This window comes from Schistocerca americana, chromosome 3, assembly GCF_021461395.2.
Source record: "Schistocerca americana isolate TAMUIC-IGC-003095 chromosome 3, iqSchAmer2.1, whole genome shotgun sequence".
Taxonomy (NCBI): Eukaryota; Metazoa; Arthropoda; class Insecta; order Orthoptera; family Acrididae; genus Schistocerca; species Schistocerca americana.
The window spans coordinates 644,094,352-644,107,311 of record NC_060121.1 but is presented as its reverse complement, the minus strand read 5'-3'; the positions used below and the strand labels follow the sequence as shown (position 1 = coordinate 644,107,311).

Genomic DNA, 12,960 nt, shown 5'->3' with positions numbered 1-12,960 from the left:
CAATTCGCCACGTACCCCGTTCTTAACGGAGTGCGACAGATCACTATTGATCTTCAGAAGCATGTACCGTCCTATCTCACAATTGGTGGTAGTCGGGCGGTGGTGATTTACGATGGTCAACCACGTACATGTTCTGGCTGTGGCCAGGAGGGACACCTCAGGTCGAACTGTATGCAACGGCCTTCAGATGTGCGGGAGCCGTCGCCGGCGATGACAGTACTACCGATCACCTATGCCAAAGCCCTCACTGCGTCCGCTGATGACCGAAAGAACACAGCCCCGGTGGAAGATCAAGATGGCACTCTCCGCAGCCTTGTAGCAGACGTCGGCATGACAGAGGATGCTGCTCCATCGAGCATACAATCTACGGCGACAACATCAGATGTGAGCGAACTCCCACCAAGCACACCGACAGTACACGAAGCAGTTCCAGCCACTACGGATGCTGTTCCGTCTGGAACGCACTCTGTGACGACAACATCAGTTTCGACCGAACTCCCGCCAAGTACAACGATGGGACTCGAAACACTTCCAGTTCCTACGGATGCTTTTCTGTCGGGCAGCCGTGATTCCCTACAATCTGAGGACACGGAAGGAAGATCACGCAAACAACGTTCCCGGAAAAGGAGGAAACGGCGTCGTCGCACGACATCTCCTAGGGATGACTCCCCTTGCCCCGACGACGATGTGCCTGTGGACCAAGACGACACAACAGCCTCTACGAAACAGGATGAGGCAATGGAAACTATTCGATCACACCCGCAGCGGTCTGTCACATTGACGGTACCGGGACGTGACGATGCTGAAGAGGAATCACAACCACTTGGCTCTCCAGACGCAGATGCTGTGGCTATGGACACGAATATATCACTGCCTGCAAAGATGTGGTATGACGATATTGAGGAGGCGCCGGACGTCATACAGAGGCAGCCGGCACTCACGAAGACGGCCTAATAATGGCTGAAGGTGAAGGGAGAGGGGCGAGAAAACGTCTTCTAACTCAGCCCCCAGCGCCGATGCAGGGAGATGTTGTTGCGCCTCGACAGAGTGGGATTCAACGCCATGCGAACCGTATTGCGGCATTAAATATAAATGACGTGCGTTCACCGGCCACATTACACCTACCGAAGGAAACGATTTGGGCATCTGATGTGGATATTGCTTTGCTGCAGGAAGTCCACATAGCTGCACTCCCATACATTGCAGGCTACCAATCCTATTCGTCACATGGAGATCACAATGGGAGTGGGGTGGCAGTTTACGTGCGAGATGGCTTCCCAGTGGAAAACGTGTGTTATCTTCCGTCGGCCAGGGGAATGGCCTTCACGACGTTTGGGACACGCATCATCAATCTTTATGCACCGTCGGGAAACAATCGTCGGCGGGAAAAGGCGCGATTTTATGCAGAAGACATTGCCCCACTATTCCATGGACGTTATGAATGTGTAATAATTGGTGGAAATTTCAACTGTGTTCTCAGCCAGAAAGAGCAATGGCCGCAAGCAAACATCAGCCAGAAGTTGCGAATCGTTGTCAACGACCTTGTACTTAGTGACACGCGGGAATTACGATATGGAGATGCACCGGGATACACCTATGTGACAAGTCCTTCGGCGAGCAGGTTAGATCGCATTATCTCACGGGCTCATGCAAATGAAGTCCAGGACGCGGAACGCTGTCCATTGGCTTTTTCCGATCACAGTGCTTACATCTGTACGGTGCTTCTTCCCCGTAGAGAGGTGTGGAACAGTAAGGCCCCGTGGAAATTAAACATTCAACATCTACATGATCCTGAATGCCGTCAACGGATTCTTGAGACATGGGCGATGTGCGAGCGAATGGTTGGAAGGTATGCGACGAAGCTCGATTGGTGGCTGACTTGTGCTAAACCGGCGCTTCGCCGTACGTTCATCTCATATAGCAGGGAGATGGCAGAATGGTGCTGCCGTACGACCGACTTTTATTTTGCAGCGTTGCGCGACCTGGGTGATGGTCCGCCGGGACAGGACATCTGGATCGAACGCAAAAGGATAAAAGCTAAACTAGTGGCTTTAGCTCGGAAACATCTTCAGGGAACCATGGTGCGCTCCAGATGTCACGATACGATAATGCACAAGATTCCTTCCATGCACCACGTCGTGAATGAACGAAAACACCGACGACGCGTTTTGGTACGGGAATTAATTACCCGCGAAGACCGAAGAGTGACGCGTCAAGCGGACATTGTCTCTGCATTCGTCGACCATTACCAACACATCTATCGGGAAGAAGCAGCCCCTGTCGATGACCTCGAACGTATAGCCACGTACGTCTCCCGTACACTGACGGTGGAAGCCGCGGGAACCTTACTGGAAGCCATTAGCTGTGAGGACGTACATGATGCGATCGCAAAGGGTGCGTTGAATCGGTCCCCAGGCATTGATGGACTTCCTGCTGAATTTTATCGAGAATTTCGCAACGAAATGGCACCGCGATGGACGGAAATGTACAACGAGTTGTTAAATTCCGATGCGCCTATTCCACCTGCTTTTATGGAAGGCCTCTTGGTGCCAGTACATAAACCGAAGCCAGGAATTACGGTCACACATTATCGCCCCATCACCCTGCTTAATGCCGACTATAAGATCTTTGCACGGTTGCTAGGGTCCCGATGTCGTATGTTAATTCGTAGCGTTCTCTCTCCAGAACAGAGACACCGGGTGGATCGGTGAATGTGCAAACAGCTACTGGCGAATGCCGTGATGTGATAGCGCTGGCGGAGGAATGCCGGCTTAAAGCGGCGATGGTGGCGGTTGATTTTGACAGTGCTTTTGATAAGGTGCGCCACAACTATCTGTACGCTGTACTGGAACAAATGGGATTTCCAGGCCGTTTTACTGGTCTCATTAGAAGAATTTATGGGGGCGCACAATCTTTGGTACAGGTTAATGGACGTATAGCAGGGCCCATTCAAATTCGACGATCCATTCGCCAGGGCTGCCCTCTTTCGATGCTGCTGTTCGCGATAGCGTTGGAACCATTAATTGGGAGGCTAACAAATTCTCTTTCTGGGGTGGAACTGCGGGGCTACACCTTCAAATGTCGTGCCTATGCGGACGACCTCCTGCTGCTCATTCGTTCAAAGGAAGAGGTGAAGACTGTCCTTGAACTGTTGTTGGACCACAGTGTGACGGCGGGTAGTGCAGTGAACATGAACGAATCGGCAGCGATGCCGGTTGGAAGGGGTCTTACGCCGGAAGAAATCAGTCCGTTTCCTTATGTGCAACGATTCCGCTATCTCGGCATAGACTTTACCTCATCTGTAAAACATACTGCGGCAGTTAACTACCGACGTATTTTACAGACAACAGGTACCATGGTCCGACAACATCTCCTACGGCGCCTTGATCCTTTGCAGCGAGTCGAATATCGGAACACTTATGTGGTTTCGCAAATGGTGCATATTTCGCAGATCCTGCCCCTACCACTCACGCTCGGACGTCGACTTCAATCCGCACTAGGCTATTTTGTGATGATTGGGTCGCCCTTCAAGGTGCGATACGCAACGTTCACGCTCCCTACGGACAAGGGGGGATTCGGACTTACGAATGTTCACTGCCGAGCGACGGCGCTCCTTCTAGCCACGATGTACAAGCAATGGCGTAACGGGCGTGATTCCCTTACATCCCGCCTACTGGATATCCTAGTTCCAGCGTCCCTCACACCTCCGGTGGCGGTGGGCAACATTACGCCACATTTTGCGCATGTATCAACATTTATCGAGCTTCCGCGCACGAGTCCGCCATGCGCGAAGGATTTTTATGTTTGGCTGCTACGACGGATAAGTCGTAATGTTATTGACCTCAGACACCCCAAGTTGCATTGGCCGAAGATTTGGAGACATGTGCACAAAAAATTCCTTCCTACCTACGTTCGGGCACTGTGGTTCTCTGTCGCCTGTGGCAAGTTCAACACCAACCAACGGCTCCATGCAATTGGACTAGTGGACACTCCACTATGTCCGAAATGTCGCCAAGTGGATGACGACCATCACCGCTTAACTTGCATCGCGGTGGAGGACGTATGGCTCCTAGGAAGACAGATGGTGGCTTGCTACCTCCGTGTGACCCCGCAACATATTACATCTGCTTCCTTCTTACATCCGGAGAGTGACTACTTTCCGGCGACTAAATCACAGTCGATCATCTGGGTCAAAGATTGGACGATCGCGTACCTCTATGGGGATGCTGCCAAGTCGCGACTTGACTTTTGGTATTTCTTGCAGCAAGCCCACAATGAGGTTCATAGATGGTCACACTATCGAAAAACCTTTGCCAACTATATTCAGGCAGTCTTCCTCGACCCCCCACGCAGTTGGGATGTGCCAGGTGCAGTCGGTGTGCACATTTGACAGCTGATAATGAACCTCACGCTTCTCTCACCGCTCAGTATGTAATGCAAATACTATACCATGAAATGATCTACATGTTCCTTTTAACAGAGTGATCTTTATGGAAAATAAATAAATAAATAAAAACATTATCCCTGCTCCTTTAAATTTGTGATTTTTTTTTTTTTTTTTTTTTTTTTTTTTTTTTTTTTTTCAGAGGATGCATTTCATTTAGTGTTTGTGAACTGCCTAATTTTGTATCCAAATAGAATACCAATAAATAAATGTTAAAAAGAAAAAGTCAGAAAAAGCGGTCTAACGCACTGAAAAAAAAAGGTTAGTGTGAGTAGATGCGGAAAAAAAAGCGGTCTAAGGCGCTACGGTCATGGACTGTGCGGCTGGTCCCGGCGGAGGTTCGAGTCCTCCCTCGGGCATGAGTGTGTGTTTGTCCTTGGGATAGTTTAGGTTAAGTAGTGTGTAAGCTTAGGGACTGATGACCTTAGCAGTTAAGTCCCATAAGATTTCACACACATTTAATTTCATTTTCATTACATAGGAAATCAGCATACATTGCACCACTTAGATTGTCATCGATAAAATGGGAGCCAGTTATCCTTCCTCCCATAATGCCGCAACATATATTAACCTGCCAAGGTCGCTGATGTTCCAGTTGTCGCAGCCATCGTGGATTTTCCGTTGCCCAATAGTGCATATTATGCCGGTTTACGTTACCGCTGTTGGTGAATCATGCTTCTTCGCTACATAGAACGCGTGCAAAAAATCTGTCATCGTCCCATAATTTCTCTCGTGCCCAGTGGCAGATCTGTACACGACGTTCAAAGTCGTCGCCATGTAATTCCTGGTGCACAGAAATATGGTACGGGTGCAATCGATGTTGATTTAGCATTCTCAACACCGACGTTTTTGAGATTCCCGATTCTCGCACAATTTCTCTGCTACTGATGTGCGGATTAGCCGCGACAGCAGCTAAAACACCTACTTGGGCATCATCATTTGTTGCAGGTCGTGGTTGACGTTTCACATGTGGCTGAACACTTCCTGTTTCCTTAAATTACGTAACTATCCGGCGAACGGTCCGGACACTTGGATGATGTCGTCCAGGATACCGAGCAGCATACATAGCACACGCCCGTTGGGCATTTTGATCACAATAGCCATACATCAACACGATATAGACCTTTTCCGCAATTGGTAAACAGTCCATTTTAACACGGGTTATGTATTACGAAGCAAATACCGTCCGCACTGGCGGAAAGTTACGTGATACCACGTACTTATAAGTTTGCGACTATTACAGCGCCATCTATCACAAAGCAAAAAAAGTGGTCCAACTAAAACATTCATATTTCTTTACGTACTACACGAATATGTAATAAAAAATTGGGGTTCCTATTTTAAAAAACGCAGTTGATATCTGTTTGACCTAAGGCAGCGCCATCTAGTGGGCCAACCATAGCGTCATCTGGTTTCCCCCTTCAAGCTATAAGAGTTTCGTTCTTTTTAGTTTTTTCGTTTGATACTTTTTTCGTGCGATATTTGGCCCGGTCACTATCAATGGACCACCCTGTATATGCAGACTGAAGCGACAACTGAAAATTTGTACCAAGGCCGGTTTCGAACCCGGGTTTCCAGCTTACTAGGCGGATGCGCTAACAACAACGCCTCTGTGTTATAGTGGCCTTGCACAACAGCCACTGTGACAGGGTGGCGTAGTGGTAAGAGAATTTCGGCCTCGGTACAAATTTTCATTCATTGCTTCAGTCTCCATAAAAGCTGTTAGGAAATTTCCGTTACAAACTTCTATGACTTGTTGAGGGGGTGAGTACATAATATTCTGAACAGGAACCCAGGTCCGGACACGTACCGCTTCCCTGCTAGGGCAGTTTGAAAACGTCCAGAATGAGATTTTCTCTCTGCAGCGGAGTGTGCGCTGATATGAAACTTCCTGGGAGATTAAAACTGTGTGCCCGACCGAGACTCGAACTCGGGACCTTTGCCTTTCGCGGGCAAGTGCTGAAGACCGGGCGTGAGTCGTGCTTCGGTAGCTCAGATGGTAGAGCACTTGCCCGCGAAAGGCAAAGGTCCCGAGTTCGAGTCTCGGTCGGGCACACAGTTTTAATCTGCCAGGAAGTTTCAGTTTGAAAACGTGTTTGCTAGGTACGTATGCAACAGGGTGGTTACGGTGGGGATAATTACGTGGGATCGGCTCACGTCGTTTGACGTCATTCCTACCTCTCTCACCTGTTTCGAGCATCATTGACGTGTCTGTGAGTGTTAGAACAACACGGTTGAGTACACGTTTTCAAAATACGCCAACATGATCCTTCTGTATGCCGAAACTCTCTGTAATGGGAGAGTCACTCGTCGCTTTTATCAAGATCTTTCTCACAACGTCCGACTCCATCGCATACCTCTTTCGCCACATTTACGCAATTGCTTTGAGAAAGGGGTACCTTTACCATCAGCAGGCATGACTGTCGTGCTCAAAGGAAACACTACGAAGCCGAACTGGAAGAGGCCGTACTGCATCACGTTGAAGAGAACCGTCAACGAGTATGCGAGCAATTTCTTTGCTATTAACAGGTGGAATTGTAAAACACATACTGTACTGGGTCACGACTAACCAATTATTTGTAAAAGTGATCGCGTTATCGACGTGTTTTCATATGGTCGCAGTACGGAAATGGTACGTTTCCGGACATAGGTTCCAATTCAAAATATTATCTACTCACACACGTCTACAAATCCTAGTAGTATAACGGGTATTTCAAAACATCGTAGGTGTTTGAGACTTGAAAAGCTCTCTGAAACCATATAGGAGTAACTGATTAAAGCACCTACGCTTGGGTTTCAGACAGGATCCCCGGTTTCATTTGATGCTGAGTTGCTATTCCAATACAGCTGGAGAACCTCAACAATGATCTTCGAGTTTAGGGGGAAGCTGAAGCGTGAATGGGCATTTGGGTTGAGGAGGGAGCCGTGCTAGGATAGTCAATGCAGTGCTGCAAAGCCAACGCGCAAGCTTGGCTCAGTGGTTAGCGCATTTCCTTACTAGGCAGAAGACCTGGGTTCGAAGTCTGCATAAATACATATAGATGTTTGAGACTTGATAAGGTCTCTGGAACCACATAGCCTCAATTTAATTCTTTTTAGCACCCCACAGACTTACATTTAAATCCAGTCATTGGAATCTCAAGGTATGGGTAGGGATGCGAAAAGAATCACATGGAAGGGTGGTTCCACAACTGTTGCATCATTTGTCCACTAAATGTTCACTTATATTTACAGTGCACATGATAATACCAAATGAAATAGAATAATCACCAAATGTCTCTGAATATAAGAGATTGTTAAATGAAAAAAGCAAGCCTTTTCAAATTTTAACCACAAATTGACATGACTAAACTTTGAATTCTTGCTAGTCTAAGGAATCACTGCCAGCAACAATAAAAAAAATGGTTCAAATGGCTCTGAGTACTATGGGACTTAACATCTGAGGTCATCAGTCCCCTAGACTCAGAAGTACTTAAACCTAGCTAACCTAAGGACATCACACACATAATGCCTGAGGCAGGATTCGAACCTGCGACCGTAGCAGCAGCGCGGTTCTGGACTAAACCGCCTAGAGCCGCTCGGTCACAGCGGTCGGCAAATTTTCTTACATTCAGAGGACGGACACAGCGTCAAATTAACCTCACGCAAAGTATAGTGAGTTATAGTAAAAAATAGATGTCGAAGGAGATGGAAATCATAAAGGAAATAACATTAAAATTTTCCTGAGTACATCAACCATATGTACAGATATCTGAACAGGCGAAGGAACTACCTCAAAATTTAATTACAACATTGCTCACGTATATGCCTTTAAACAGAATACTTAGAAGTTAAAGCAAGTACATCCGAGCCTTAAGAAGGGAAAGGCAAGCCGTCGAGGCGAATTGCATCATTAAAGCAACAGCGGACACTCCTGAAAAGCAGGAAAGCACTTGCAGGGGCACACTAGCAACAGACCCTCGCTGACGGCAATCGCCGAAATGTAGGGCTCGGGCTTCGCAAGGCTAAGAGGCGCTGCTAACAAACGCCACACAGGTGAGATATACGACACAGAAATACAGATTACATCTAAGAGATTACGTCTATAAGCCCAAAAAAATCCATCTTGAAATAAGATATTATTCCCAAAAAACTGCCTAAAGGAAATAGATCTTAAATCATTGGTAAGGGAGGATAAAAATATAATAATTAACGTCTCCTCAGCCGGCCGTGGTGGCCGTGTGGTTCTAGGCGCTTCAGTCCGGAACCGCGAGACTGCTACGGTCGCAGGTTCGAATCCTGCCTCGGGCATGGATGTGTGTAATGTCCTTAGGTTAGTTAGGTTTAAGTAGTTCTAGGTTCTAGGGGACTGATGACCTCAGATGTTAAGTCCCATAGTGCTCAGAGACATTTGAACCATTTTAACGTCTCCTCAAACAATTAAGGTAAAGTTTACACTAAAATTTCACGGCCAGGTGCCTACTTGATACAAAGAGATAGAACAAATAAATGATTATGTTTACCTCATCAAGGGAATTCTCAGTGACTATGTATTACAAACGGTTGTTTCCTTGAATAATTCCTCAGGCTTGACAACCATCTAGAACTTAGTTTCAAAGCATACATAGACTACTAATGCAGGGAATTCTGCATAAAGTAATTGAGCAGCGCCGGAACAAAACCCGATACGTCCACTTTTGCTGTATTCGCGTGTTTGAGCTGTAGACGGGAGATACGGGAGTAATACATACTGCCACAAAATAATTTTCAGCACAATGCGACATCAAGTGTTTTATGGTGTGTTTCTTCCTTTTATAGCTTGTGGAGCCATTTAGAGATCACTATTTGTTACTTTCTGTATTAACAGCAAATGCGGATTTATCGGTTTTTGTTCCGGCGCTCCTCAATTAGAACGTCAATTTCCAAACATTGCAAAACGAAAAAAAATCTCAATCTCAGTGAACAGGAATTATGCCACACTGCTCATCATCAAGTTAATAAAACTGAATAAAGAACTTTATTAACCACTAAAGCTCAAACATCGAACTGTTATACACACGAGGCCAAAGTTAAGTTTCACTAATAAACAAGTGAATTTGGAAGTTCTGCACGGCTTATAGCCACGGTAGTGCACAGCAAGTAAAGGTCTCAGTGGTACACTTTATCACCAACGCAGCGACAGTCACTAATTTACACCCAAAATTTCAACGAATGAAATAAATGCAATGGTACAAACGGTTTCGACGAAAATTAATCACAGTAAATTAAAATATTCCAGGGATCCATAGGGCACCAACAGCAGAAGCAGAGATATCAGAGCGAGAACAATGTTGACCACAAAACTTTCCAGTAATGGTCTTTGCAAACGCGGTCACGATGAGAGCAAAACTGCAAGCGTCCAGGTGGGCACAGCACGGATGAACAGGGAAGTGTAAATCCACTGAAGGCCGTAGGAGGACACCGTCTATACAGCAGTGTGATTGCCACTACCCGAAGGAGTGACTAGTCGATCGCGGCACAAACAGAACTGACGGCCAAAACCCACGCGTGATACCCCAACGCTGCGCGCCTCATACCCGTTCTCACCTCACAACCCACTGCCCGCCTGTTGCGAACTCCGAGCAAGCGATCATCCGTGAAAACTGCAAGTTCAATTCGCGTCGCCTATTGGGGCGCCAGTGGTAGAAGCAACCAGGAAGACAGACATAAAATGAACTGGAGTCGCCACGGCTCAGTCAGGAGAATATATACTCACTGTCGCGACACTCACTATTGTGAAAGTTGTTACCATTAGGGCTGTTTGTAAAATATCGGTATATAGATAATTATTCCAAAAAGTATCGATATCTACCGGCGATATTTTCTCCGCTGTATATCAACGAATCAACATCGAAATGGCTTTACCGAGTGTTAACATTAAGTGAATCTACTATATTAGTGAGTAGCTTTTGTCCGCGCCTTCGGCAGCGTGGATCGCGTACGCGTATAAATATTGAAAAATCCTGAAGCTTATTATCGTTAAGAAAAATGGATATAAACAACGGCAGCTGAAACTGCCAAATGGGCGCAATGATAAAGAATTGATGTGTTAGTAAGCGCAGATACAGATATTTGAATTATGAAATACCAGTAGACGTGGATATGGGAAAACAACTAATTTCGTATTTGAAGAAATTACGTAAATTAAAGAATTTCTTTATATACAACAATCAATTTCTTGTCCATAAGAGCCATTATAAACAAATTGTCTGAGCTAGTGACCCGCGAGCACGCTACGTCCAGTTTTCCATGTGAATTATATCACTTCACTTATACCGACACGAATGAAAACCTCTGAAGAAATATACGAAAGTGATTTTTAGTGGAAACTCGACAAACGTGTCTACGACAACAGTTACACCGATTGAAGAATGAATTCAAGAACGTCTATCGGTAAAGGTTTTAAACTGTTAACACTATAGTTATGAGTAAAGGTATTAAACTGTTAACACTATAATTAAAAAGTTAAAACGTTCCAAAATACTATTTTTTACGGATTCTGTCAATTCTGTTCTGGTTTATTTAGTTTAGTTTTATGAAACTTCTGCTGTCCCGAATTGTTCCTTCCAACATAATGAAACGATACTTATACAGTACTGAGTCGATCCACAAAATGGGAAAAAATATCAATTTTACTCGTTTTCATAGACAACTCGCCGTTGAGCAAAAATTTGATTATGGGAAAATTGTTTTCACAAAAAAGCAGCCAAAGATTCCCAAGACAGTTTCCCTGTATCTCCTATGGATTCAGATTTCTCCGCACTGACCAAGTTGAAGGAAACACTCCGTATGTATAGATAACTCGGCTTATAGCTGACGTATCAAGATGAAACATATACCAGATTTTATGTTAGACCTCGAACAACACAGCTGTGAAAACCGTATACAATTCGTGCAGTAGTTTTTGCGTGACGGCGTACAAAGATACGACAGACAGACAGACAAACAAACAAATTCTAAAAATAGTTGTTTTGGCTTCTACTGCTGTTATAAAATCCCTCATATTAAGTTTCCTTGAATGTATCCTGTGAACATACATCAGCCAGTTACAATTTTACTATAGGTATACATGTATAAATTCTATCTCATTGCATAACGACTAGCAAAAGTAGGGCGGGAATCATGCGCAAAGAAAGAAAGAAGCTAGCAGCAGAAATAAATTACATACACACCTAAAAAATTAGCAACCGAAACGAGTTACCGTCATTGGCTTTTAAATAAGTGGGTCTAATTTTTCAAAAAATTAAGCTTGTCTTTCTTCACATTGTTTCAACTACTGCTGTTGCCTGAACTTTTGTCCAAACTGTCCGTAAGCTCCGCGGTCAGTTTCTGACTCGTATGTGTTGCGAAAAAGTTCTTGTATTCTGTGAAATTTTACCTACGTGATAGTGTTATGACAGGATATTGGTAATTATCGACTACCGATGAGTGGACATGTTTCACTGAAGTGGCATGGTTGTGATTTGTTTCACAGATATATCAAGCGACGAACCGTGTATTTCGAAACTAATCACGTATGTTGTATCAGCATCAGTGAGTACAGCCTAGGAATTCTGTAATCTTTCATACAGTTTCTCGTGTTCTTCATGGAAGTTAAAGCCCCCTCTGTTCCAATGCTTGCAGCTACTTCCATGATGTTTTCATACACCTGCCTCCACCAGCAGTTCCCCAGGCCGAAGTTAAAACAAAAATTAGTCATATTACGATTTCATAATAGACGAACACCTTAGAGTTACGCTATTCTCTACACACATGGCCATCTGGAAATCATTACGTTTACAGTGAGAACGACATTTGTTCATACTGTTTAAAAATTCTACTCTCAAAATCTTAATATTATTTGTGTCAATTCGTGTGCTGTGTTTTATAAAAAGATATTAAATCATTGCGCGTACCCATTAGTTGGCTAAATGGCGGATAGTTGCTGGAAGCCAATAGATAAACATAACTTTAATCGATACCTGGTACAGAGGCGATGCTCGCTCTATCTTTATGATGTCAAAAGATCCAGAAGTGGACAGGTGCAGGGTGGGCAATCTCTTTAGTAGACCTGTTGCACCTTCTGAGTGTTCTGGCAATAAAACGTAGTCTTTCGTTCACATTGCCCTCAACGTTATTTATGTGTTCGTTCCCATTTAGGTTGTTATCCTTAGGTATCTAGTTGAATTGAAATTCTTTAGATTTGTGCAATTTATCGTGTAACCGAAATTTAACGGGTTCCTTTTAGTACTCATCTGGATAACCTCACACTTTTCAATATTTAGAGTCAATTTTCACTTTTCGCACCATACAGATAATTTGTCTAAATCATTTTGCAATTGGTTTTGATCTTCTGATGACTTTACTAGAATAAATGAGACCATCATGTGCAATCAATCTCAGAGAGCTGTTCAGATTGTCTCCTAAATCGTTTACTTAGATTAGGAACAGCAGAGGACCTAAAACACCTCCTTCGAGAACTCCAGATATCACTTCTGATTTACTCGCTGACTTTCCGT

The 12,960-nt window shown here is 44.8% G+C and overlaps 1 protein-coding gene across 1 annotated transcript in view; it reads left to right on the top strand.

Annotated features, from left to right (window-relative positions):
* The first annotated feature begins 210 nt into the window (after positions 1-210).
* LOC124606270 (translation initiation factor IF-2-like) overlaps positions 211-12,960 on the top strand; it is a 167,996-nt gene continuing 155,246 nt past the window's right edge. Inside the window, exon 1 of the mRNA XM_047138250.1 lies at positions 211-505. Coding sequence (XP_046994206.1) covers positions 211-505 — 295 coding nt within the window. The remainder of the gene's footprint in view (positions 506-12,960) is intronic.